Source organism: Lampris incognitus, chromosome 2, assembly GCF_029633865.1.
Source record: "Lampris incognitus isolate fLamInc1 chromosome 2, fLamInc1.hap2, whole genome shotgun sequence".
Classification (NCBI taxonomy): Eukaryota; Metazoa; Chordata; class Actinopteri; order Lampriformes; family Lampridae; genus Lampris; species Lampris incognitus.
The window spans coordinates 26,181,740-26,208,365 of NC_079212.1; the positions used below are offsets into that span (position 1 = coordinate 26,181,740).

Sequence of the window (26,626 nt, forward strand, 5' to 3'; positions counted from 1 at the left end):
GAGTTCAGGTCTACATAGCAGGGCAGGGCTTTTACCATCCGTCCTGGACCCACTGACACATGATTGACAGGAGCCGAGGGGTCGAGCCACTTACCTCCCCCATCATCAACCGTAAAGGAGGAACTCTCTCATCCACTTTCAGTGATTCCTCTCAGTCATACTTATTTGATTTTCTCGCTTCACCACTTATTTTGGGAACTCGTGAAAAACATGCTCCCTCCCAAGAGGATTGTTTTTTGGCAGGTGCAGAGGAAAAACGCCTCGTCCAAACTTTCAGCAACTCCACCAGCCTTCTCTCCCTTCCACGAGATAGCATTAGACTCAATGTCTACATACACACACACACACACACACACACACACACACACACACACACACACACACACACACACACACACACACACACACACACACACACACACACACACACACACAATTAGCCTTGAAACATAAAGGCATTAATAAATGAGTCATTAAAATCCTTGCAGCAGGATTATGCATCTTTCTCTAAAAAATGAGTTATAAACTTGACTGACAATTTTGGATAAGCGATCGATGGAGACCTGCTTATTGCGTTTGTGGCTTCTTTGTGTGTGCACCCTCAGCTGCTTCTTTTGACTATTTTTCAAACACTGTCAAAAACAAATGTGCTTTCAAATCTCTCCAATTGCACAGTGCAATTTCATTTTGGCGGTGTCATTAATTATTTTCCACCCCCACAAGATATTTTTGAAAGATGCTCATGTTTTCGATGTTAAACCTCTGTTTCAAGAGAGCAGGCTCTCTATGACTGATCTAACTCTGGCTTGTTTTTCCCCATCAGATCAAACACAGACCACGAGACTCTGGCAGCTCTACCACATATTCTTAATTGGACCGGAGTCATTTTGGAATGTATTTATGCAGTGTTTGCCTTGAAGGACACCAAAGTTGACGCCTCGTATCTTACGTCAATGTACTCTCAAATGTCCATTTACCTCCCGCCCCTTTTCTGTGCTTCACAGGACAATCAAGGTGGAGGTGTATGACTGGGACAGAGATGGAAGGTAATGGCATTCTCAGCACAAGCACACACACACACACACACACACACACACACACACACACACACACACACACACACACACACACACACACACACACACACACACACACACACACACACACACACACACACACACAATTTCACTTCTTAATTTGCATTCACAGCAGAAATATAATTTATGTTAGAATGTTTCTCATGTCTCACTCACAACCTTGATGGTTTCTGTTCACCCTCAGCCTGATTTATGTCACTTCTTCATATCACCAAGATAATTTCTTGGCATCAGAACCTCATTTATTTCTTTCATGCTCACTCAAAAGTCCATCATGGGGATCAAGATCTTTCCGACTGAGCTGCCATTCTTCCTTCATTAGAAATAGATTAATCTACTACATCACATCTGTGTGAGCACTGAGCGACTGAGGTCACATGATTCCTCCATCTGCAAACCCTGGGGCCGGTTTGTCACTTTGACTGTACAGTGTCTGAACTGGCATTGTGTTTGCCTTCCAGCCATGATTTCATCGGTGAATTCACCACCAGCTTCAAAGAGCTATGCCGGGGTCAGAGCCAGTTAAACGTCTACGAGGTGAGCGGCGACAGAAAGCAAGAGTTCACACCCCGTTCTGACACCCTGCACTTGCTGCTAAAGTTGTATTTCCCTCCCATAGGCACCCAGAACAGAGAACACTTTTTGTGACACAAGCATTATGGTTACCATTTGGAAATTAGATTTTCGAGATCTCATTCAAAAAGATTGAATTTTATGACATAACATCTCTGTAGCACCACACTTGGCCTGGAAATGACTGTATTCATTTAATTCAGCCGTGCCCCTGCATTCATTTTCCACATTGTATTTTTTTTAATATGCATCCTGACTGGATTGCATTCAGACCGCATAGAAAGAAATTCTATGCGGTCTTCCTCCCATATAGCATTTCAATATGAGACATACCATTTCGAAAGATTTTCTATACCAGATACATGCCCAACATCCATTCTCGTGTGTGTCCTACCCTTTCACTTTCATTCAATGCAAAGACCTATCACTATTGGATGGACTTTCTGTGAACATATTATGCGTGCATCCCAAGCAGTTATATGAGCTTGCATTAATGCCAGCATACTGTACAGGTCTCGCTGGTTCTACCTGGGGTTGTTTGCACACGATTAGAGTTTGTGAAGGAAGGAATGCAGCAGAACTGTTTCCCTGATTAGAGTCCTCTCGGGCAATGCTCAGATGGACAGATTGGATATTACAGATAGGTCCAGGGATGGCCCTATGGAGCCTGCTCATTAAAACACTTGCCAAGTTATATTAGTCATTGAATTAGTCATTGAGGTGGCTCTTGGAAGGAGTAAGGCCAACAGAAAGAGTGATATTGAGAGAGTGGGGGGAGTGTGGAGGGATAGGCAGTAAGACACGGAACAAAAGAGGGGGGGAGAGAGAGAGAGAGAGAGAGAGAGAGAGAGAGAGAGAGCGAGAGAGAGAGCGAGTAGTGACACACAGACTTGCCCTTTCATCCTGCTGAAATTGCAGAAGCAGGTGCATGCATTGATCTTCACAAGCCCTTGCTAGTTCTCAACGAGGAAATTGAAGCGAAACAGCTTCTTCATGTACTTTTATCTATGCCGGTGACGGCGAGAATCAGAATGAGTTTCAAGACGTGGTTGTGTGAGCCATAAAACTTCCAACTTCTCAACTACCCAAAATTTAATCTGCATTGGAAGTGGGTCAATATGTTCAGCGCTTTTCAGTTTCCTGTATACTCAATCTGACATGAAAGAAGACCCACAGGCCTCAACTCCATAAGATGTGTTGGACTTGATGGCAGCACGCCTGTAACAGGGGTAGGTGGTATTGATAGTGAAGTCTGTGTGATGTAACACAATCCTGATAGTAGGTGATGGTGTTATTGCTACGAAGCATACTCTGTATGGGAAGGGAGGAGAGGGGGCCACAAGAGAATCTCTAAGGCACAAAGGGGAAGGAGAAACCAAAGTTAAGAGGAGAATTAAAGGCACAGGTCAACCCCTCATTTTTTTTTTCCAGCACAGTTCACCTCAGGTTGGTTATTTATGTATGAGTATGTACCCATAGAATGGCGATAACGTGACCTTAATGGTTTGCTCCTGCGTATATACCTTTGCCCCTCAAGGGAAGTACTAAATATACGTATAGTGTGTGTGTGTGTGAAACTATGGTTATATGCACACACATGCACACAAACTACAGATATGATACATGCAGTACAATGCCAAGGAATTTTTTGTTGTTGTATAACATTGTGTGTGTGTGTGTGTTTATAAAGAATGCATGTTCTACAGACAGATATGCAGGTCATGGGTGACGGTACTCTATTATCATCAGGCTTGGTCACACATGTATATGCAATAGACAGTACGGCACAGACTCTCATAAAATTTCCCTGTGAATAATCTGTTTCCAGCCTGGAGGTATGATCAATGTTATCTCATTCTCAACCCCAGCAGTTATTGGATTCAGTCCCCATGCTCCATTACCCCCAAAGATATGGAGGGGGAGGACGAAGATGTTTTTATTACTTGGCCTAGGGTGGATAAAAAGGATTGGGCTGGGAGTTTACTTTATCATTATCATCCTTCTCTGCTTTGTGTTGAAACTAGGTGGTGAACGCCAAGAAGAAGATTAAGAAGAAGAGATACATCAACTCGGGGACGGTGAGTCTGAGATTAGGACCAACCTTCAGGTGCTCTCTCCACACCAGCCCTGCCTTGCATTTGGATTCATCAGGACCGTGTCTGCTAAGTGGATTGCAGGTGGCAGGAGTTAAGGCCACTTGAATGTGTTTGTTATGTCTTGCATCTCAACATCAGTCAAGAGGAAAACATTCTAATGACTCCCAAGTAAGGGTGAACGTCTGAGAGTCCCACACAACTATACACACAACGGGACTCCTGTTGTGTCCTATTAGTGAGGGTTAGTGACTGATGTTTACGACCGTGCAGAAACATTGTTATTGCCTGAGCACTTCAGCCGCTCTATCTGAATATGGGGACTGCATAATTAAAATGATGGTCCAGCCATCCATCACACCTGTCCATCAGTGCGCAGTGGGATGGATATCTCTCGGCGATTGCAATACTAATATGTTGTTTAGCGTCAAACTTACTCTGCCCGGATGAATCTGTTTGTGGGTTGTTTGCCCAGGGGTCAGTGGTTAATGTGCAGATTGGTAAATTGTGGTTGCCTTAATTATCAATGTACAGGATAACCATTGGAGAATCTGTTTGGACTTATTTTCCCAGGTATCCTTGCTGTCCTTCAGTGTGGAGTCCGAGCACACCTTCCTGGACTACATCAAGGGAGGGTGAGGTTCTTCATTGTTGAAATATTTTTTTTGTATTACCCACTTTAAGCAAAGTGTTTCCGTCATCAGTTGAGATCAGTAGGGCTGTAACACCAGCGTTGAACTCTTTTTTGGCAGCCCTAGATGGCAACACAGTGTTGCCGTCCAGCCTGTTGTTTACATTAGAGAGCAAGTAATCCCAGAAAATTTAAATCTCAGATCCAGATTACAATACATTTAGATGCATTACTCTTCCTCCCTTCTCTCATTTCTTTTTCAATCTCTGCTGCTGCCACCAGCAGTTCATGGACAGGCACACAGAGACCACATTCACTCCAGTGTTAAGAAGTGCATTTACTTGGCGAGGTCTGGAATTTCCATATGTGAGCAAAGAGTGTCCCCTAAAGGAGTCTTATCTGGGGCCACAGCCTAAATGAATATGAATGACTATATGATAAAATATGGAGTGGATCTTAGCACTTAATTAAAAGTGGCCAGCCTGTCACATATGGATCACTGGATGCCCTGGTTTTAGTTTTCTGCCGCTTCGCCTCTGATGGCCCGGTGTCCCAGATCTGTCCTATTGGGCCCTCCCTGATTCACACATACGTAGACACACACACACACACACACACACACACACACACACACACACACACACACACACACACACACACACACACACACACACACACACACACACACACACACACACACACACACACACACACGTAACCCCATACACTCTGGGTAGCACTATTGCTCCTACTGAGTCTATTTCTGAGCCTGAGCTGTCATCAAACCTGTCATTTTTAGTACTCTTCAGTCAGGAAAACGCTCATATTTGGAAAAATGCGTATTTTGTGGAATACAAGTGTCAGTAGTCTTTTTTTTTTAGCTTTGGTGATGAATAGATCTGCTCTGTATATGACTTTATGAGTGAACTATATTGACCAAAAGCCTACCGTACAGTTTTGGGAGGTAGATCTTGGCTGGGTGGAGGTGGCTGAGCAGCAGTCATGCATGCATGCATAATGGCAGCAGCAGCAGCAGCAGCAGAGGCATAACAATGAGCAGCAGTTGCCGGTGGTTTCTCCAGTTGAATAGCCCCGGTGCTATAGCAAGGGGCAGTCGGGATTGGCGTATGGTGAATACATTGTGGCTAAGGCCAACCAGGTCACCTGTCAGTTAGCATTTCCTGAGTGAACCTGCTACACCCATTGAGCGGCATGGCAGAACATGAAGGAGAAAGATTAGAGTGACTCACATACGATAGAAGTGACAAGCACCTCTATGCTATAAGCACTGGTCATGTCTGCACAGTTCGCTTGGTCACCAGAAAGGCTGCACCAGCGCCCCGTCTATCTAAATCCTCTATTGAAACGGGCTGAATAGGATCCAGTGCCCTTTTTTCTCTGAATGATGGCACTCGCTAGCTGCAGCAGGCTTTGTAAAACTGATACGAGATCCAAATGTGATCTTTCACATGTAGGATATTGATTCCTCTCCCTTTCAAGTGTGCTTGCCTTATCCACACTCATGCTCTAAGAGGCGAGCACAAGCGTGTTGAATTTTAGATGATTTTCGCACTGGAGGGTAAAAAAGGGATTTCTTTCACTGTGACACCGACACCTTGACTGATCTCACATTGAATTGTTTATTTTTTCCCCTAATATTCGAGCTGACTTGGGAACATAATAGAGGTCAAAAGCCATGCAGACTTCTTCAATTCTGAGAGTGTAATGCAAGATTTATATTCTTTCCATCACAAGCCATGTTGAAATGTTTCCTTTTAAACGAAACCCTCAATGAGATCGCTTGGGGTAGTGGTTTTTACAGGCTGTCTGATGTATGGAGGCCTCGTTAATGTTTAATAGTTTCATCCCATAATATCGTGTCACAATATGATATGAGAAAGGTACCGGAGGTTTTTTTTTCCACTTTCTCTGTACTGTTGTTCTGCCTCATGTTCAAACTTCAGTGTGGTGTTTGCACAGCAAATAAAACTACCGAGACCCCACTTAAACCTGTAATTACCATAAATCTGTCTGCATCTGTTGCCTGGATATGGAAGAACACTTAATTGAAGGTGTAAACATACACATGCACATTACAAACAGATCTGCCAGGCCACTTCTGGATGTAGTCTGGTTTGCATTGTCATCGGATCTCAGCCAGAATCAGCTGGTTGTGAGAAGGAGGCTGAGATGCAAAACTCAGTCATAGGAGATGCATTTGAATTAAGCAGAAAACAAGGATTTTATTGCCCGACAACCACTAATGCTTGAAAACAGGAAGCTGTTTCCCAGAGTGTTGCAGTGGTTGTGTTTCCATCCAACTTTCAAATGAATTTCAAGCTAATAATTAAATGCAAAAGGAAGGTGACATAGGGTGTTTTTCAGTCAGAACAAATAAAACCCTGAATGTAGGCCTACATGTTCTAAGTCATAAGTACATACTTCGACACCCACACGAGACTAGTTAAGAATAGAAAACAGCTGATCAGGGTGTCCGGGTGGCATGGTAGTCTACCAACCGTTGCCTACCAACACAGGGATCGCCAGTTCGAATCCCCGTGTTACCTTCGGCTTGGTCGGGCATCCCTACAGACACAATTGGCCGTGTCTGCGGGTGGGAAACCGGATGTGGGTATGTGTCCTGGTCGCTGCACTAGCGCCTCCTCTGGTCAGTCGGGGCACCTGTTCAGGGGGGAGGGGGAACTGGGGAGAATAGCGTGATCCTCCCACACAGTACGACCCCCTGGTGAAACTCCTCACCGTCAGGTGAAAAGACACGGCTGGCGACTCCACATGTATCGGAGGAGACGTGGTAGTCTGCAGCCCTCCCTGGATCGGCAGAGGGGGTGGAGCAGTGACTGGGACGGCTCGGAAGGGTGGGGTAATTGGCTGGATACAATTGGGGAGAAAGAGGGGGAGAAATAAAATAACAAAACAAAACAAAAACAGCTGATCTCCTTTTTTTTGTTTTTATTCCACAAATGCATTTCCATTGCAATTAATTTTAATTCTTTGTTGATTATAAACTTTTATCTACCTCAAGCAGGCATACAAACTTTTATGCAAATTTTGCAGATTTTATTCAAAATTTGCCATTTCCATCAAGCTTTTTTATTTGTTCGAAATGACAACATTGACATTAAAACACTTGGATGGAAATGTGGTTATTGTGGAGTTAGAAAACAACGAGACAGGAGACGTGAGAGTAGACGTAGTCGAGGTAGTTTACTAGCTCCAACTTTGCATGTCATACGTTCGACAACGACACTGAACTGTGTACCGGAAGCGGAAGTGCATTATCTGACCCCTCTTAGGTGAATGTCTCTAGTTATATAGATGTGGGTCACCACATTATCGACAATCTTGCAGGATGCATTTTACCGCACAGGCCCATGTTGCTGGTTTGTTATTCGTTCATCTTAGAAGATTTCAGAAATACAGGGAGGAGAAGGGGAATATACCCTGCAGTACACAGTATATATTTTTAGCACACTGCCAAGATATGTGATGTTTGGTCTTGTTCTGAAACAGGAGGGGCGACTGTTGATTCTGCTCATAAACAAGCCTGCGCATACGCCTTCGTGGAACCAGGCGCAGGACTCAATGCTTAATATTCATTCATGCAATGGTTTTATTCAGTTGTGTGTGCCCAGGTCTTGGTCTCAGCAAGAAACCATCACAGTAGTTTGCTGAACTCCAGGGGCCTCATGCTAGAACATTTTTCAAATTTCTTGTTTGTTTCTCTTCATCTGGGCCTTGTGAGAATTTAAGCATTCGAGACAAATCAGTGTTGGATTCATAAAATGTTCTTAACACTCCGTGTCTACAAGGTGTTGTTACATGAGGCCCCGCAAGTCTCAAAAGCTACAGACCTCTGAGTTGTCCTTTTTTTTTTTTTTACCACCATGCCAATGTTAAGTAAGGATTTTTTAAAATTTTCTTAGGCTGTTTTTAAGGGAAAAATCATAGCGGCGCTGACATGTTTACAATTCTTTAATTCAATCCCGGTAATCCAAGGTGATGCACAGGCTCGTGGGTAGATGTGCATAATCTCGAGTGTCAGCATCAGGTTTCTCCCATTCAGGTAGGATGTGGAGAACTGAGAGAAGGGGAGACACCAAGCAGATTAGGGCGGAAGGGAAGTGATGGGGGAAAGAAATCCAATAAGAGGCTGTTTCCCTGCCAGCTCTGAGGCACATCAACAGCTACATATGGAAACTATCTTTACGTTTAATGTCAGACTGATTAATTTCTGATGAAATTAGATGAGGCGTAAATAAGAGTGGAATATGCTGACACGTCCATTTTATTGAAAATAACTGAGGGAAATGTCAGAATATTCATTCATTGATTCATTATCCAAACCGCTTATCCTTACTGAGGGTCGCGGGGATGCTGGAGCCTATCCCTGCAGTCGTTGGGTGGCAGGCGGGGAGACACCCTGGACAGGCCGCCAGTCCATCACAGCCACATCACAATGGCAGAATAATGAAAGATATATATATTTTTTGAATTTCCCCCCATTTTTCTCCCCATTTGTATCCAGCTAATTACCCGCACTCTTCCAGGCTGTCCTGATTGCTGCCCCACCCCCTCTGCCGATCCAGGGAGGGCTGCAGACTACCATATGCCTCCTCTGATACATGTGGAGTCGCCAGCCACTTCTTTTCAGCTGACAGTGAGGAGTTTCGCCAGGCGGACGTAGCGCGTGGGAGGATCACGCTATCCCCCCCCCCCAGTTCCTCCTCCCCCCCAAACAGGTGCCCCGACTGACCAGAGGAGGCGCTAGTGCAGTGACCAGGACAAATACCCACACCCGGCTTCCCACCCGCAGACACGGCTAATTGTGTCTGTAGGGACACCTGACCAAGCCGAAGGTAACACGGGGATTCAAACTGGCGATCCCCGTGTTGGTAGGCAATGAAGTAGATTGCTATGCACCCGGATGCCCTGAATAATGAAAGATAATTAACAAATGACTCACCACCTGCTTGAGGGGTAAGGCCACTTGGACACAAAAAGTCTAAAAAGACAAAAAGAATTACTGCAGGCAAGTCTTATCTTCTGTTATAGTAATTTTCATTGCTCTCAGCAGATAAACTTTCTCATGGCATATGGCAACAACAATTTGTATTGATTTTTCAACTTCAGACAATTGTCAGCCTCAGCGCTTTAACAAATCCTCAGTCCTGCCACAAGTGAGGGGGGAAAAAGAGGTGAAACTAAAGACATTTATCGGAACACAGTTCTGCCCTTGTTGAGAGGAATAACTCTTTCTCCAGCTGGCTGACAGACAGCAGCCAATATGGATCTCCAGAAGGTGTGTGTGTTTGTGTGTGTGTGTGCATGTGTGCATGCATGCTTGCATGTGTGTGTGCGTGCGTGCGCGCGTGTGCGTGTGTGTGTGTGTGTCCATGCTTGCATGCTTGCAGGCGTGTGTACGTGTGTGTCCACGTGGTACGCTGACCTGTTTCTTTCACAGCACTTTGTTCTAATAGAGAGTGGCTCCACTTTTGGAGTCTGCTGATTTCCCAAACTGTTCATCCAGGAATCCCCTGGAATAACTACAGGGAGGGATGGAAGGATAGAGAGGTAAAAAGGCCATGTAGCATAAAAGAGAAAGACAAATAGTAAGACAACATACTTTTACTCTAAAGGGAAAGGAGGCATTCTCAGGATGGAAACAGTATGCAGATCAGTTAGAGAGAAGGGAGAGAGTTTCCTGCTGTGGTACTTTGCTGAGAGAAATGATATTGATACTGGTATGTGTGGGTCATATAGAGGACACGGGCCATATCAAGGAAAATGAACGATTACTTGGGTACTTAGTGGATGCATGGGCCGGCTGTAGACTTGAGGTAGCACTTGGGCTTCTCATTTCTGTGATGACTTAATTGGTAAAATGACTGACAGTTCCCTTTCTATTGTGCAGAAGCAATACTTTAACTTGGACTCGCCACCTGTTTCTGCAAAATGACCACACTCTGAGGTAACCACAGAAAAATCACCAGAGGCTTTCAAATGAAGGCCGCATGCTGTTGCAACAATTCCCCATTGTCAGCCATGCAGTCCAACTCAACGCTGATTAATGAACTGGGGTCAGAGCCTCCCCGGGAGAAATCCGTCATTATCTCCAACACAATACATGCTGAAATTTCTGAATGAAGTTGAATTCAGGAGAGGCAATCAGTGTTAATCACAATGAAAGGGAGCACACTTTGATCTCGGCTCCCTTTCCTCCCTTCTCCATTCGTCTCTCGGGGGATAGCTAGGCAAATCCACGGGGGAGTAGCTAGGCTGCATTTAGTTTCTTTTCAAGGTCTTGGCTATCATCACTGCTGGACTCATGAATAAAATATGGCTGGTTGCGTTTGGTCAGTCAAGTCTAATGCTGTTACATATGCACTGAAATCTGTAAAATCTTTGGCCATTTGGTATCACACCAAAGGGACTTAGTGGAATATGGAGGATAGCAATGATGATGACAATGACTATGATTGAATTATGCTTGACAATAATGATGATGATGATGATTATAATGCCATTACCATTATGGGGGAGTTGGTATACACTACATCATATGTAATATTCTACTAATACACCTTAAAAATAAATCTGGACGCTTATTCAAGTATTTTAAATGGCGGCACAGTGGCCCAGTGGTCAGCACTGTTGCCTCACAACAAGAAGGTCCTGGGTTCGAACCCCAGGCTGTCCCAAGTCATTTCTGTGTGGAGTTTGTATGTTCTCCTCATGTCTGCATGGGTTTCCTCTGGGTGCTCCGGTTTCCTCTCACCATCAAAAAGACATGTATGTTAGGGTTAATATGCCTGTCTGTGTCCCTGACCAAGGCAATGGAAAGAAGAAGTGGAGTTGGCCCCCAGGGGCTGCAGCTGCCCACTGCTCCTATACAATAGGATGGCTTAAATGCAGTGAACACGTTCATTGTAAAAATACAATTTGTTGTAAGAATACAGTGTCAAATAAATGTCTTGATGCACGCCCAATAATCCAGGCAAGAAAATCAAAGTTTATTGACAGATATGTTTCATCACTCATGACCTCTTCAGTCTAAACTGAGGTATCCCCATCCTATCCCCACCCTTATAAACAATACTGTATTGTTTATAATGGCAATCATAGCATCTTACAATGCTGTGATTGCAAACGTTCCCAAATCCTCTGTGAATAGTACACATGGCCATTGAAACTCTAGTTAATGGTCACGGTAATTTGCATATGAAACTGGTCGTTGGTTTCGGTCGTTATGCAACTGTATTGTTTATAAGGGTGGGGATACCTGCAGTCAGTTTAATCTGAAGAAGTCACTTAGATGAGTGATGAAACATATCTGTCAATAAATGTATCCAGATGAACTGATTCAACCTTCTTTGAATGTCAAATAAAGCGGCTTTCATTTTCATTAAATGCAGAGGAGTGGAATAATTGATTTTTTTTCAGCTTTGCTGCAGTCTTCATAAGAATCTCTCCCCTCTGCATCTATTTTGTCAAAGCATTAGGCCAAGTCCCTTCACTCATTAAGTATACCTGCCCAGGACAACAGATGTGAGGTAGCTGCTAGCTAACTCTGGTGCAATTACTTTTTTAATTGTGTGCTGTCCCTGCAAAAATAAACAATAAAATAAATAAATGTATCTTTATCTAAGTCGATTGGGAAATGACTCCTTTATTAATTTCTCAAGGTTTGCTGGGTAGGTGTGGATTTTCATTTTGCCGGTATACAGTTGAAGCCTTTGAAGACATGTGGCTTCTATTTCCTCAGGATGCTAACAAACAGACACAGTGTGAATTTTTAGGTTTCCAAAATATCGTTCTTGGGCTGTCTTCTTCCTCCAGTATTGTGTGTGTATGGCACTGTATGTCCTTCATACAGTAGCGTGTGTGTCTTTACCTTGACCTTTACAGTATTTCTCAAGCATCTATCTCACAAAGCCAGATTTGTCATAAATGTAATGTCATGCCATCTTACAATGCTTTGATTGCAACCATTCCCAAATCCTCTGTGAATAGTACACATGGCCATTATAACTCTAGTTAATGGTCACGGTAATTGCATATGAAACTGATCATTGGTTTTGGTCGTTATGCCACTGTATTGTTTATAAGGGTGGGGATACCTGGAGTCAGTTGAGACTGAAGAGGTCACTTATGCCCCTTTTCCACTACATGGTACTGGCTCAACTCGACTCGACTTGCAGAGTGTTGTTTTCCATTACCGTAACAGTACCCCCTCAGTGTAGCTGGTCTGCATTGATTTTGGTAGCCGCTCCAGTTTTTTTGGAACCTCAACAAAGGTGGTACCAGAAAAGTGGTAACAGTTACCAAGATGCCGGTACTTTCCAGTAATGGAAAACGAAAAAGTCGAGTTGAGTTGAGCCAGTACCATATAGTGGAAAAGGGGCATTAGAAGAGTGATGAACCGTTTCTCACAATAAATGTTAAGTCCAGATGAACCGATTCAACTTTCTGGTACATGTAATGTGATTAGCAAAAAAAAAAAGATTTGAAGATTTGTGGATTCCTTAGCCTGTAGCGGCTGTCCTCCATTACTGTAATCGAAAGAATCAATAGGTGGGAAGGGTTCAGACAGACAGACAGACAGACAGACAGACAGCTGTCTGGCTGTTGAGATGATCAGCCCTTAGAGACAGGCCCATTTCCTACTCATTGGTGAAAGTGGATAGGAAAATAAAAAAAGAGTTATCAACATTACTCAGTTGGGTGAAACATGCAGCACGCTCCTTCCCAGGTGAGAGTTGGAGTAGAAAGCAGACTGAGGCCTGGGTAATTGCAGTACTCCTCAGGACAGATGGGCAGAATTGGGCCTCTAAGCCAAAGCACTCAAATTCAGCAACAACTTTGTGTTAGACTTTGGGGAAGGGAGAATATGCACTCATGCACCTGCCAAGAGAGAATGTGGGTGTTTCTAGTCTATAAGGAGAACACAAGTCTAAGCCAGTTAACTCTCATTAAAGTACATAGCTTGGGGCAATGGTTTGTGGTATATTTATGTTGATTTTATGATACCCTGCCCAGCTGAATCCCTTTTTTTCTGTATTCATCTGTTCCAGGACTCAAATTCACTTCACAGTGGCCATTGATTTTACAGCATCAAATGGTGAGCTCCTGCTAACTCCCTCCAACACCACCACACTCTGCATCTAACTCTATGTTGATGTGTGACTGTGGAATTTTCCACAAGTCAAAAAGGTGACTGTGTAGATATTTCCTCTTTGGAATCCATCCATCCGTCCATCCATCCATCCCTCCATCCATCCATCTATTATCTGAACCGCTTATCCTGCTCTCAGGGTTGCATGGATGCTGGAGCCTATTCCAGCAGTCATTGGGTGGCAGGCGGGGAGACACCCTGGACAGGCCACCAGGCCATCACGGGGCCCCTCTTGTGAATGTGACTGTGAATTTGTTTTGTATAAAAGGAGCTTCTAGGAGCATCCGGGTAGACTAGCGGTCTATTCCGTTGCATACCAACGCAAGGATCGCCGGTTTGAATACCCGCGTTACTCCCGGCTTGGTAGGGCATCCCTACAGACACAATTGGCCGTGTCTGTGGGTGGGAAGCTGGATGTGGGTGTGTCCAGGTCGCTGCATTAGCGCCTCCTCTGGTGGTCGGGGCACCTGTTTGGGGGGAAGGGGGAACTGGGGGGAATAGCATGATCCTCCTTCATGCTACGTCCCTCTGGTGAATCTCCTTACTGTCAGGTGAAAAGAAGCGGCTGGTGACTTCACATGTATCGGAGGATGCATGTGGTAGTCTGCAGCCCTCCCCGGCTTGGCAGAGGGCGTTGAGTAGTGACTGGGATGGCTCGGAAGAGTGGGGTAATTGGCCAACTACAATTGGGGAGAAAAAGAGGGGGGGGGAAAGCAAGGGGAAAAAAGAGGAGTTTCTAAAATTGAACTTTCCAGAAAAAGTAAAAAACACTCAAGGCCACAGCGTTTACAATTGCCCTGTATGCACTTTAAATTGTAAACGACTTGTTGGATGTTGTGTACTGTATATCTACCACTAGTCTGTTACTGCAGCCTCTTAGTTTCATCAATAATAAAAGATATTGGAGTCCCACTATTAAATTGTGCTAACCAGTTCTATTGACACCCTCACCCCCAACTGTGACTCGCGGCATATACTTAAGTACTGGCCCAGTCATGTGTTTCTCTTGTTAGAGCTGCAGGTATGGTGTGAATCACTGACCTTGACCTTTTACTTTCTTGAAAGGCAATCCATCGCAGTCCACTTCGCTCCACTACATGAACCCTTACCAGATGAATGCCTATGCCATGGCCCTGAAGGCCGTGGGAGAGATCATCCAGGACTATGACAGTGATAAGATGTTCCCAGCTCTTGGCTTCGGCGCTAAGCTGCCTCCTGATGGGAGGGTCTCTCACGAGTTCCCCCTGGTAAATATAACCTCTAACGCTGTTATAAAACAAGGGTTCAAAGCCTATTTCAAATGCCTGTGCCCTAATTCAAGCTCAGACTTTCTGTCATGTCATTAGGTCTAAAGCCTCAAGAGTTCTGCCTTGGATAAAACTTGACTTCAATCGTGAGCACTTGTTTGTGTGTTTTCTGTGCTCTCACTTGAACACATACGAGCATGCCTGTGTATTTAGTGTGCATTTCTGTAAAAGTGCAAGATCAATGCACATGCACCTCTAGGATGCATAATTTAGAGTGAACTCCATTTACCTTTTATAGTGCAAATTAGTTTCTCCAAGCCTGAAAGATTCGTAAATAAATTTGGCTTTTCTCCGTCACCTCACAGCTAATGTGCTCCGGCTGCTGTACAGTGCTTCCTAATGAGCAGACTGTCAACAGAGTGTCGTCTGCACTGCTCCTTGTTTCCATTAGAACTTATATTAGCGTTGAGATCCATCTCGCAAAATCAACGAAATCACCATCATTTTATCCCCTCATACTGTAACTGGATTTAAGGGACAGTTACAGTGCAGTGTAAAACATTTATTGTTGGATTGGTCTGAAATATTCCACGAAGCCAACTCAACTTTTTTTTTAAATTAACCTGACTCCTACGGGTCTTCTTTTTTCTTAGAACGGCAACATTGAGAACCCCTACTGCAACGGAATGGAGGGCATTCTCGAAGCTTACCATCAAAGCCTTAAAACAGTTCAGCTGTACGGACCCACCAACTTCGCTCCCGTCGTTAATCACGTGGCAAGGTGCACACATATTCATCTAGTGCAACATTAAGGCACATGCCATGCTGGTTGAAAGTCACTGATTAGACGTCCTTCTGTATGCAGGCAGAAAAGCATTAGAACACTGAGTGATGGTTGCTTTGTGAAATGAGCCAAACTAATGAGGAAGAGACAAACAATCAGCTGCCATAATGCCGTGAATAGGAGTGGCATTCAGGTGATTTTGATGCCAGACATTATCGAGCGCAGGTGCGACATTGTTATTTAGACACCGGGTCTGCTGATGGTGGTGGTTGTGGGTTTATGGGTTTGGGATTAGCAGGAGAATTTCAAATAGATTCACACAGTAAGTTATGTAGCTTTTCAGCCAATGTTTTGCCCCCCAGTAATGCTATTTGACAGATGCATCACAAATTACTAGGAGCGGGACTCAATACTCTTTCCACCACTGTGAGCTTGCCATCATCGCAAATGGGATAATTGGACAAAATGAACTCATCCAAATAGGCAATGGCAAAACCGCATTAAAAACACAGCGTTAAAAAAACAAAACACACACACACACGAAGCAACAGTATTTCCCCTGTACTTCCTAATAAGAAAGCTCTTATTTGCTCCCTGGGAAGCTGCACTATACTTACCATGAAAAGGTGAACAGATAATCCAAATAACAGATGCTGAAAGGATTACAATAACTCATTAAGGGACAAGGAGGAGAGAAAGTAGTCCACCACTGTTACTACTTATGTTCTACCAAGTTAAGTAACAAAAAATTGCCCCTTACCAATAATTGATTGCCTGTGCAGAGCCATTTGTCTTCTATTTGTGGAAGTTAGATATATTCACAGCTACAATTTAGTGAGGTTTTTCCTCTCTACCTTCCAGATAAATTGAGTCATTTGTGAGACCAGAGCTACCCTATATTATCCGAAAAAGATATGAGTGGCTAATTGTGGATCACGGCCAGATTCTGTGCATTAATTTGCACAGAGTTACACATCCAAAAAATATCTAGGGCGCTGAACTTGTAAGGTAGACTGATACAAGAATCATACCAGAGAGTTTATTATCTCATTCTTATATCCCTGTTGCTACAGTTTCTGCAGTTAGGTAGCAGCAATGCCCTTGCTGAGTACCTGATGCCCATTAGGGAGTGTGGCCAATGTTGTGCGGTCGACTTGAAAGACAAATATATTTTAAATCTCCTAAACACCGCCCATTTGTCATGCACTTGTCAATGATCTGCCACACTCTTTGATTAAAATGTCAACTCTGCTCAGTCAAACATATCAAACTAAAAGTACAGGGGTCCACGTCTGCCCTGTCCTTGGCTTTGGCAATAATCTGTCACTTTTGTTCTTCTCTCCCATCTCACTTACTCAGTAGAGTGCAAGGCAATCAATAATGTTCTGAGAGAATAAGACTACACCACTTGCATAAACACATTATTAAATTATTCATAGAGCAGGCGATTGAAGATTGAATCTAGGCCACACTCACTCTGGAGTCTCTGATGGATTTCATAATAGTGTCTGGGAAGGAAGGCCTCCGAGACTCGACTATATAGCATATTGTACTTCTTTGCATGTCTAAATTAAGACACTCTTAGGCAAGGTGGAAGTTTGAATCTAAAGGATGATGGTTGTTGATGTCATATATATATATGTATATGTATATATATATATGTATATATGTACACTACCGTTCAAAAGTTTGGGATCACCCAAACAATTTCGTGTTTTCCATGAAAAGTCACACTTATTCACCACCATATGTTGTGAAATGAATAGAAAATAGAGTCAAGACATTGACAAGGTTAGAAATAATGATTTGTATTTGAAATAAGATTTTTTTTACATCAAACTTTGCTTTCGTCAAAGAATCCTCCATTTGCAGCAATTACAGCATTGCAGACCTTTGGCATTCTAGCTGTTAATTTGTTGAGGTAATCTGGAGAAATTGCACCCCACGCTTCCAGAAGCAGCTCCCACAAGTTGGATTGGTTGGATGGGTACTTCTTTGAGCAGATTGAGTTTCTGGAGCATCACATTTGTGGGGTCAATTAAACGCTCAAAATGGCCAGAAAAAGAGAACTTTCATCTGAAACTCGACAGTCTATTCTTGTTCTTAGAAATGAAGGCTATTCCATGCGAGAAATTGCTAAGAAATTGAAGATTTCCTACACCGGTGTGTACTACTCCCTTCAGAGGACAGCACAAACAGGCTCTAACAGGTACTATTTAATGAAGATGCCAGTTGGGGACCTGTGAGGCGTCTGTTTCTCAAACTAGAGACTCTAATGTACTTATCTTCTTGCTCAGTTGTGCAACGCGGCCTCCCACTTCTTTTTCTACTCTGGTTAGAGCCTGTTTGTGCTGTCCTCTGAAGGGAGTAGTACACACCGGTGTAGGAAATCTTCAATTTCTTAGCAATTTCTCGCATGGAATAGCCTTCATTTCTAAGAACAAGAATAGACTGTCGAGTTTCAGATGAAAGTTCTCTTTTTCTGGCCATTTTGAGCGTTTAATTGACCCCACAAATGTGATGCTCCAGAAACTCAATCTGCTCAAAGCAGTGCCCATCCAACCAATCCAACTTGTGGGAGCTGCTTCTGGAAGCGTGGGGTGCAATTTCTCCAGATTACCTCAACAAATTAACAGCTAGAATGCAAAAGGTCTGCAATGCTGTAATTGCTGCAAATGGAGGATTCTTTGACGAAAGCAAAGTTTGATGTAAAAAAAATCTTATTTCAAATACAAATCATTATTTCTAACCTTGTCAATGTCTTGACTCTATTTTCTATTCATTTCACAACATATGGTGGTGAATAAGTGTGACTTTTCATGGAAAACACAAAATTGTTTGGGTGATCCCAAACTTTTGAACGGTAGTGTATATGTATATGTATATATATGTATGTGTGTGTGTATGTATATATATGTATGTATGTGTATGTATGTATATATATATGTATATATATATATATGTATATATATGTGTGTATATATATATGTATATATGTGTGTATATATATGTGTGTGTGTATATATATATGTATATATGTGTGTGTGTGTGTGTGTGTGTGTGTGTGTGTGTGTGTGTGTGTGTGTATATATGTATATATATATATAGCGTTTTTTTCCGAAACCATCAATGGTGTTGTAAGTGCTCAACTAATGAGGAGCGGAATATCAACACGGATACAGGAAAAAAAAAGTTTTAATGCATTGCAGTACAGGCCTGTTTCATGCATCTTGCACTCATCAGCTGCGAGTACAGGCCTGTTGCAGTACAGGCCTGTTTCGTGCATCTCGCAGCTGATGAGTGCAAGACACACGAAACAGGCCTGTACTGCAATGCATTAAAACTTTTTTTCCTGTATCCGTGTTGATATATATATATACACACATCTTATTTGATGTTTCATGGTCACATGATGTGACCATGAAATGTCAAATAATGTATGTATGTATGTATGTATGTATGTATGTATGTATGTATGTATGTATGTATGTATGTATGTATGTATGAAATATATACATCATCAAATAAGAGCTTATAGTCTGCACCCATTTGTAAGTGTGCGTAACTGTATCTGTGATTCAATATAGGTTGATTGATTCTGTCTTGACGCCATATTGTACAAATGTGCCCTCTTAGGTATGCAGCTGCAGTACAGGACGGCTCTCAGTACTTTGTCCTGCTCATCATCACTGATGGTGTCATATCAGATATGGCTCAGACAAAGGAGGCCATTGTGAATGTGAGTGCCGCTCAAACTTCACCTGGAAGAGGCCCATGCTCCCTGAACACTCTCTCTCTCTCTTTCTTTCGCTCTCTCTCTCTCTCTCTCTCTCTCTCTCTCTCTCTCTCTCTCTCTCTCTCTCTCTCTCTCTCTCTCTCGCTATTTTGCTTTCTCTCTTTTTTCTCTCTTTGCCTCTGTTTTTGTCTCTCTTTCTCTCGCTCGCTTACCCATTTCCTCTCTCCTCTCTCATGTTCTGTCTCTTCTTGCCTTTTTCCCTTCTCCCTCTCTGTTTCTCCCACTCCCTACCTTTGTGTGTGTCTCTCTCTCTTTCCTCTTTCTCTGGAGGGCATTGCAGGTGCTTTTAACGTGCCATGGCTCTGCTGTGATCATTGTTCTCACGGCCAAAATCAGTGTGGGGCGTTCTCTTACTTTCAGGGGGTTTATAAGTCAGTAGCATTAGATTTGAGGATTTATATAATGCTTTCTGCTCCACTTGTGTTTTTCATTCATCTGTACTTGGATGCTGTGTTTGTCAAGTATCTTTACCCTGCTGGGAAAGCTAACCTCGCTCTACTGGTTAAAATCATAGGTCAGCAAGTAGTTTCATTTATCCAATACAACATCTGAGGCACCTGTGTGGTTAAAGTTGCTATGAGGAGTGTTGAGTATTTTGCGAAGAACAAACCTCATCTTGCATAAGCATTGCCTCTTGTCACAAAGGTCTACATCCGCCCTCTGGCAGCTCGTGGATTTGTTTCGAAGAGAAGATTGAAAGATGTATTGTTGTTTTGGAAAAACATGTGTTTGCAAGCTATGTATTGATGAGGCAATATATATGCAATTGTGGCTATGTATCCCGTCTGTGCACCATGAATTTTGTTTTCACCAGATTTTGCAGTGAAACCAAGGCCCAGACAAGCACCTTGAATCATTATATAGCAATATCTAATTTTCTCGCTGATGGTCCCAGTTGACGTCGGTCACATAAAGACATCAAAATTAAACTGAGACTGATAAATAATCTGTGAAGAACTCCTTGAAGCAGCTTTAACCTGTACTGATTTATGTGGGTGTGGTACTTCTGTGCCAATGTTTGTGATGCATGTTTGCAAGCCTTTTTTTTTTCAATTAAGACATTTACAAAGTGAAGTCACATCCCACCTGTAAGACCAGCACTAAGTGTGGTATCATCAACGGGGCCAACCATCAGAGCAACATGTTGCCTTGAACCCACCCAACCCCCCAGCAGACTGGGTTTAAAGGGAATTTGCGACTGTTAGTCAAATCATTAGAACAGCCACACCTTCCTTTTAAGATCTTGTCTGCTGCTCTAAGCTGCCTGGGCCAAACCAGCTGTGTCCTGCTGCAACCTTTTACCTCTGACCTGGACCTGGCTGCTCTTCCATGCCTTTACCACAGAGCAAATTACTGAATAACCTGTTACACTTGGCATTCAGTCTTTTGCTTATCGAGTTTAACCGGTGATAAAGAGTTATGGGCAATTCTGATTTCTGCACTTTGGCTTTTTTTTTTTTTGCATTCTCCACTTCTGAGCTCTTTAAACTGTGTTTTGAAATGCACCTGCAGTTTACACCCAGCATCAAAGCAGATTTCCCAAAGAAGTGTGAGGAGGACTGCTGTCAGTCAAATTGTTGTCTTTATTTTCTGATTGACTTGTTTCCAATATGTCCAAAGGTTTAAAGAGACCGCCTGTAGGGTAAATAACAGCTCTATCTCGTTTCCTTGATGTTTGCCTTTTCCTCCCAGAGCCTCCTTAAAGAACTGTGAATTATAAAAGAGGGGTCTCTCTCTCTCTCTCCCCCTCTCTCTCTCTGACTTGATAAGCCATATCTATTTGCCCATCTATTGACTGGAGTACGGTTCAGCATTATCTGAGTGCCGTTTTGCAGATAAACCACCTCTGTGACTGAAGTCAAATATAAATGGTGAATATTTTCGATGAAGGAAGGATTAGTAGGGGAATTAATATTGGTCTAAAGCTCCTGCATGGGGATTATGGTGATGAACAGAGGGGAGGATATATGTTTTGGACAACATGATAGTGCGTGGGATCCCTGAGGTTACTTCAGAGTACAGGCAAAGTAGCAAACGGTGTTCAGTAAATATTGCAGGTCTGCAAACTTAATGAGAATCGGAAGTGGCGTTTACAGGTATCTGTGTGGTGGGGCTTGTATGCATTATGTAGTATTTCGTGTGAAAATGAAGGGGTGTTAAAGACGAGCTTCCAGGAGGACAGGGTGAAATGGGGGGGGGGGAAGTGTTAGGTAAGAGGGATGAATAGGAAGAGAGAGAGAGAATTACATTTTTAAAAAAGGTCTTTTATTGAACGAGAAAAAAATATATAACAATGACATGTTTTGACAATATTAACAAAGTCACTCCTTTATATCAATACATCTAAAAAAAAAGAGTTCATCTTCCATCACAGAACCCCAGGTTAATTCAAAGGGAGGGAGGGAGAGTGAGAGAGAGAGAGCGAGAGCGCGATAGAAAGAGTAAAGGAGAGAGAATATAGAAAATGTGGTCCTTCTTAGTGTGTTTACTCTTATCTGTGACAGGCCTCCCCCCCTTGGGATGTTTTCCACGAATACTGACCTACTTTTACCCTTCCAAATGTATTTCTACCACAAGAATATATCATTCATGTTTGCCAGAGCTTTCAATTCCTCCCTGTTAGACAAGCAACCCACATACATGAGATGGAGATGTAATCTGTACACTGCAAACGGTACAGGAAGTGTGAACCCTGTTTGCTTCTAGTATGTGTTAGACTTAATAATTCACAACTGTTCCCAACATTATTGTAAAACCCTCACTTATTTGAGACACTGTTCTTTTTTTTCCCCCCACCATGAATAAGTAATATGGGACTGTGCTGTGTGAATGTATGGGAAGAAGCAATCATTATATATAAATATTTGACATTGCTTAATGTTACATTTTGTCTCTACATTGGTTTTCCCTTTTCTGGACAGATGTAGCACAGTCGCCTATGACATTCTTCATTGTAACAGCCGTCTATATCTGTGTTTCCTGTAGTTAACAAAACTATTCCATGATTTGCATATAAAAAGGGTATAACCACCCTGGGCCCTCCAGATGGAATAATGTATTCTCTTTGCCCTCAGTGAGGCTGAACTGTGTAACACACGACAGTTTGAAATGCAAACAAGGAACTCTCAGCACCGCGTACACCATGTATTCTTATCCTGCTTTATCTGCTCCAACACTGTCCTGTCTCTCGCTACTCCAGGAAGGAATTCACTCGCAGATTAGCACCAAATTTTACAGCAGAGAGAGAAAGAAAAAAAAAAGTAGTCAAACGGATGCTGATCTAATTGAAACTGTATAACCACGCTACATTCTAATTGGGTTTCTGGCATCAGCTCAGGTTAAAATGCAGCATGTTCTTACAACTGGGCTGACCTCTGACCCTGCCCCCCCACCCCCCCCTGTGTTCTTAACAGGCGGCTAAGCTCCCCATGTCCATCATCATTGTTGGAGTTGGTCAAGCTGAGTTTGATGGTGAGAGATGTTTTTTCTTTTGAATTCTCACTCCTATTACCAAGTAGTTGATTTCAACTATTTGCTCGAATTAATATAACAAAAAGTTAGGGGTAAAAAAAAAAAGTCCAGGTAGTGTAGTGGTCTATTCCATTGCCTAGCAACATGGGGATTGCCAGTTCAAATCCCCCCATTACCTCTGGCTTGGTCAGGTGTCCCTACAGACACAATTGGCCGTGTCTGCGGGGAGGGAAGCCGGATGTGGATATGTGTCCTGGTTGCTGCACCAGTGCCTCCTCTGGTCAGTCAGGGTGCCGGGTCGGGGGAACCGGGGAGAATAGTGTGATCCTCCCACGCGCTACGTCCCCCTGGCGAAACTCCTCACTGTCAACTGAAAAGAAGTGGCTGGCGACTCCACGTGTATCGGAGGAGGCATGTGGTAGTCTGCAGCCCTCCCCGGATTGGCAGAGGGGGTGGAGCAGCGACTGGGACGGCTTGGAAGAGGGGGGTAATTGGATGGGCACAATTGGGGAGAAAAATAAAAAAAATAAAAATAAAAAACCACATGTTTATTAGACTGTACAAAAAACACTGAGAAGTGTTTATCCTGTTAAGTGAGTTAAAAGTGAGTGAGTTGTTTTTTTTTTCTAAGCCCAAACATGGATTTCATCTTGTCCTCTGTGCACACTTGCTAGTATGCATTTGTAAAAATTAATTGAAAAAAAAACTGAGGGAAGAGTTCAGAGGTGGCAGCCTCTAAGTGACTAATTCTGGCTAATGGGCAGGTTGGAAGGAGGTCCCATGTAAATAAATCCATGTCGGCCTGCAGCATCTCCACCAGTTACAGCATCTGTTGTGCACCATTTGAATATTTTTCAACATATGGTAGCACATTTAAAGCGTGTGTTAGCAGTGTGTGTGCACTGGCTGGCAAGGATGGGGCAAATTAAGTGATTTAAAGCCTTTGGATACCTACAGCTATACAACTTAATTAGTGATGGGATTATTCAGATAAAGGAAAACGCTGGCGCTTAAAAGGTACTTCTGGAAGGGTATATATTAATGCTCTTCTTCTCTGTAGCCATGGTCGAGTTGGATGGTGATGATATCAGGATCTCCTCACGAGGGAAGCTGGCGGAGAGAGACATTGTACAGGTGAGCTGTTCCCTCAGGTCTCTCTCTTTCTCTCTCTCTCTCTCTCTCTCTCTCTCTCTCTCTCTCTCTCTCTCTCTCTCTCTCTCTCTCTCTCTCTCAATTTTAATTTTCAATTTCAGTGTGCTTTATTAGCATGAATGTCAGATGAAAAATATTGCAAAGCGTCAAAATGAGAGAAAAATATAATTCATTACGTTGATAAAATAAGATAAATAGATAAATAAAAAAGAAAGAGAATGGCAGAAAACAGTGAACATGTGTTTGTTTTTTTTGTTCACGTGTATGTGTATGGCTGCATGTGCGGTGTGTCTCATACTGTATATAGACGTAATTAATCTTTGTTTAGGATCAATAAAGAAACAATTAACAGCAATATATTAATACTAAATTTTAAGTATCAAATGTCAAATGTAAAAAATACACAAAGTAGAGAAGTAAATCAAAAGGCAGAGCATGAGTTGTGAGGAGACTAACTACAGTTGTTCATGTGTTGTTGTGTTGGTAGGCCGGGATCAGACTGCACGATTTCAAACCGATTTTGTCATCACTGACAAATTTCCGGTGTCAAGCCTGATTATGAACGTCGGGAATGATGCCTCGGCGTCTTTACCCCGTGTAGTGTGACTTAATCAAAGAGTAGTATTGTGATGTCTGGGACACCCCACGACACCCCAACAAAAAGTCTGGCATGTCAGAATTTTTTGTATTTTCCCGCCTAGTCTGATATCTCCCATGACGTGTTCCTTGACATTGACCAATAGGATGACAGAGAACTCTCTGGCGCACATATGTAAACATAGCAAAGAGAAAGAGATGCTGCTGTTGCTGCTGTCAGGTGGAATGGCGAAACCGAGGAAAGGTTTGTTGAGCAGTGGCAACACTACCCCTGTCTTTGACGCTTCCTCAAGGGAGGACCATGACAGAATCAAAAAAGATAAATGTTGGCGAGAAATAGCGTAGGCACTTTAGCAACCCAGTGAGAAGCTGGTTAAACTATGTTAGGTTATCATTCCCCAGTAGCACTAGCTGCAACAGAATCCACAATCTTTTTTTCTTTCTTTTCTTCTTTGTTTCAGAACACAAGACTGCCAGCATCACACGTAGCGCTTCTGTAGCCACGATTGACAATTTCTTGACACCTCCTCCGTAATGATCTATGAACTCACGCAAGACTGTGAAAGGCAGCATATGATGATTGGTCGGGGTAATACTTGTGGTGTTGCCAGTCTCACAGCCATTACACGGCAAGAATGTATGGCACTATGATTACCTAATCTGACATGGTGACCATTGTGAAAGACAAAAATATTGTGTCGTCTGATCCCAGGTTTAAGCAGTCACATGCACTGACATATCTTAGTGCTTCTATGGTGCTGACACTGTTTTCTCCAAGTAGATGTTACATTTTAGTCTGGTTAGAGAGTGTATCAAAATCTTGGAATTTACATCTAATTTTCATAAAGGACTTTGCTCTAATGTCTTCATATGTGCTACATTGTAACAGGAACTGTTGCTCTCTCCACCTCTCTCTGTGGACAGGGCTGACAGTCTGTCTTCTCTAGGAAGCCAGGTCTGCCTGTGTCGGCCAGTCTCTACAGCCAAGCTGTGATCACTGAGTCTGTACATAGTTAATGTCTTTCTCAGTTTCTGATCAGTCACGGTGTTCAGATAGTATGCCACTGTGTGCTGTCTGTTTAGAGCCAAATAGCACTGAAGTTTGCTTTGGGTTTTTGTGCTAGGTGTCCAATAGGAAATGTAATTTTCTTGTTCTTTAGCTATTATTTGGTTGGGCACAAGGCATCTCTCCTGATGCCTTGTGCTGTTGGCTGAACTCAGCCTCGGGACCAGCTGGCTGAGGGGACGCCTCTCTTTGTTCTCCTCTTGGTAATGGAGAGCTTTGTAATGGTAGGAGTTGGAGTCACTTGCTTTTAGGTATTTGTAGAATTTGATTGCTCTTTTTGTATACTAATTAAAAGGGGGAAATTGGCCTAGTTCAGCTCGGCCTCCATTGTTGGGGGTGTTCCTGTGGACTCTGAGAATGCTCGTGCAAATTTCATTGTGCAGGGTTTCGACTGGATTTTTGTCCCATTTTTCAAAGATTTACAAGAGGACCCCGGATTTCACTGCCATACAGTAAACTTGGTTCAATTATAGATTTGAATATTGTGAGCCATATTCTAACAGGTAAATCTATGTTTGAAGATTTTTTATAGTATAGAAAGCCCTTATTCCCTTGTCTCTGAGATCATTAATAACCAGATTGAAATGTACCGTAGAGGTTATTTTTATTCCCAAATATGTGTAGCTGTGTGTGTGTGTGTTCTATGTCAGTGGAGCCTAGTGAGAACCTATTTGTGTTTCCCTGACACCTTGGTCACCCTGTGATAGCCTGGCAGCCTGTCCAGGGTGTCTCCCCACCTGCCGCCCAATGACTGCTGGGATAGGCTCCAGCATCCCTGCGACCCTGAGAGCAGGATAAGCGGTTTGGATAATGGATGGAATGGATGACACCTTGGTCGTTTCTGGAAGAACATAATTCTAGCCTTTTTTAGATTAACTGTCAAGGCCCAGGTCTGACAGAAGTTTTGCAGATGATCCAGTTGGTGT

At 43.0% G+C, this 26,626-nt stretch overlaps 1 protein-coding gene across 1 annotated transcript in view; it reads left to right on the top strand.

The window, feature by feature from the left end:
• Positions 1-26,626, top strand: part of cpne5a (copine Va) — an 80,906-nt gene that overhangs the window by 48,801 nt on the left and 5,479 nt on the right. The window contains exons 10-19 of the mRNA XM_056299030.1: positions 1,005-1,046; positions 1,559-1,634; positions 3,695-3,748; positions 4,337-4,398; positions 13,487-13,533; positions 14,653-14,834; positions 15,488-15,615; positions 19,255-19,357; positions 22,828-22,885; positions 23,946-24,019. Coding sequence (XP_056155005.1) covers positions 1,005-1,046; positions 1,559-1,634; positions 3,695-3,748; positions 4,337-4,398; positions 13,487-13,533; positions 14,653-14,834; positions 15,488-15,615; positions 19,255-19,357; positions 22,828-22,885; positions 23,946-24,019 — 826 coding nt within the window. The remainder of the gene's footprint in view (positions 1-1,004; positions 1,047-1,558; positions 1,635-3,694; positions 3,749-4,336; positions 4,399-13,486; positions 13,534-14,652; positions 14,835-15,487; positions 15,616-19,254; positions 19,358-22,827; positions 22,886-23,945; positions 24,020-26,626) is intronic.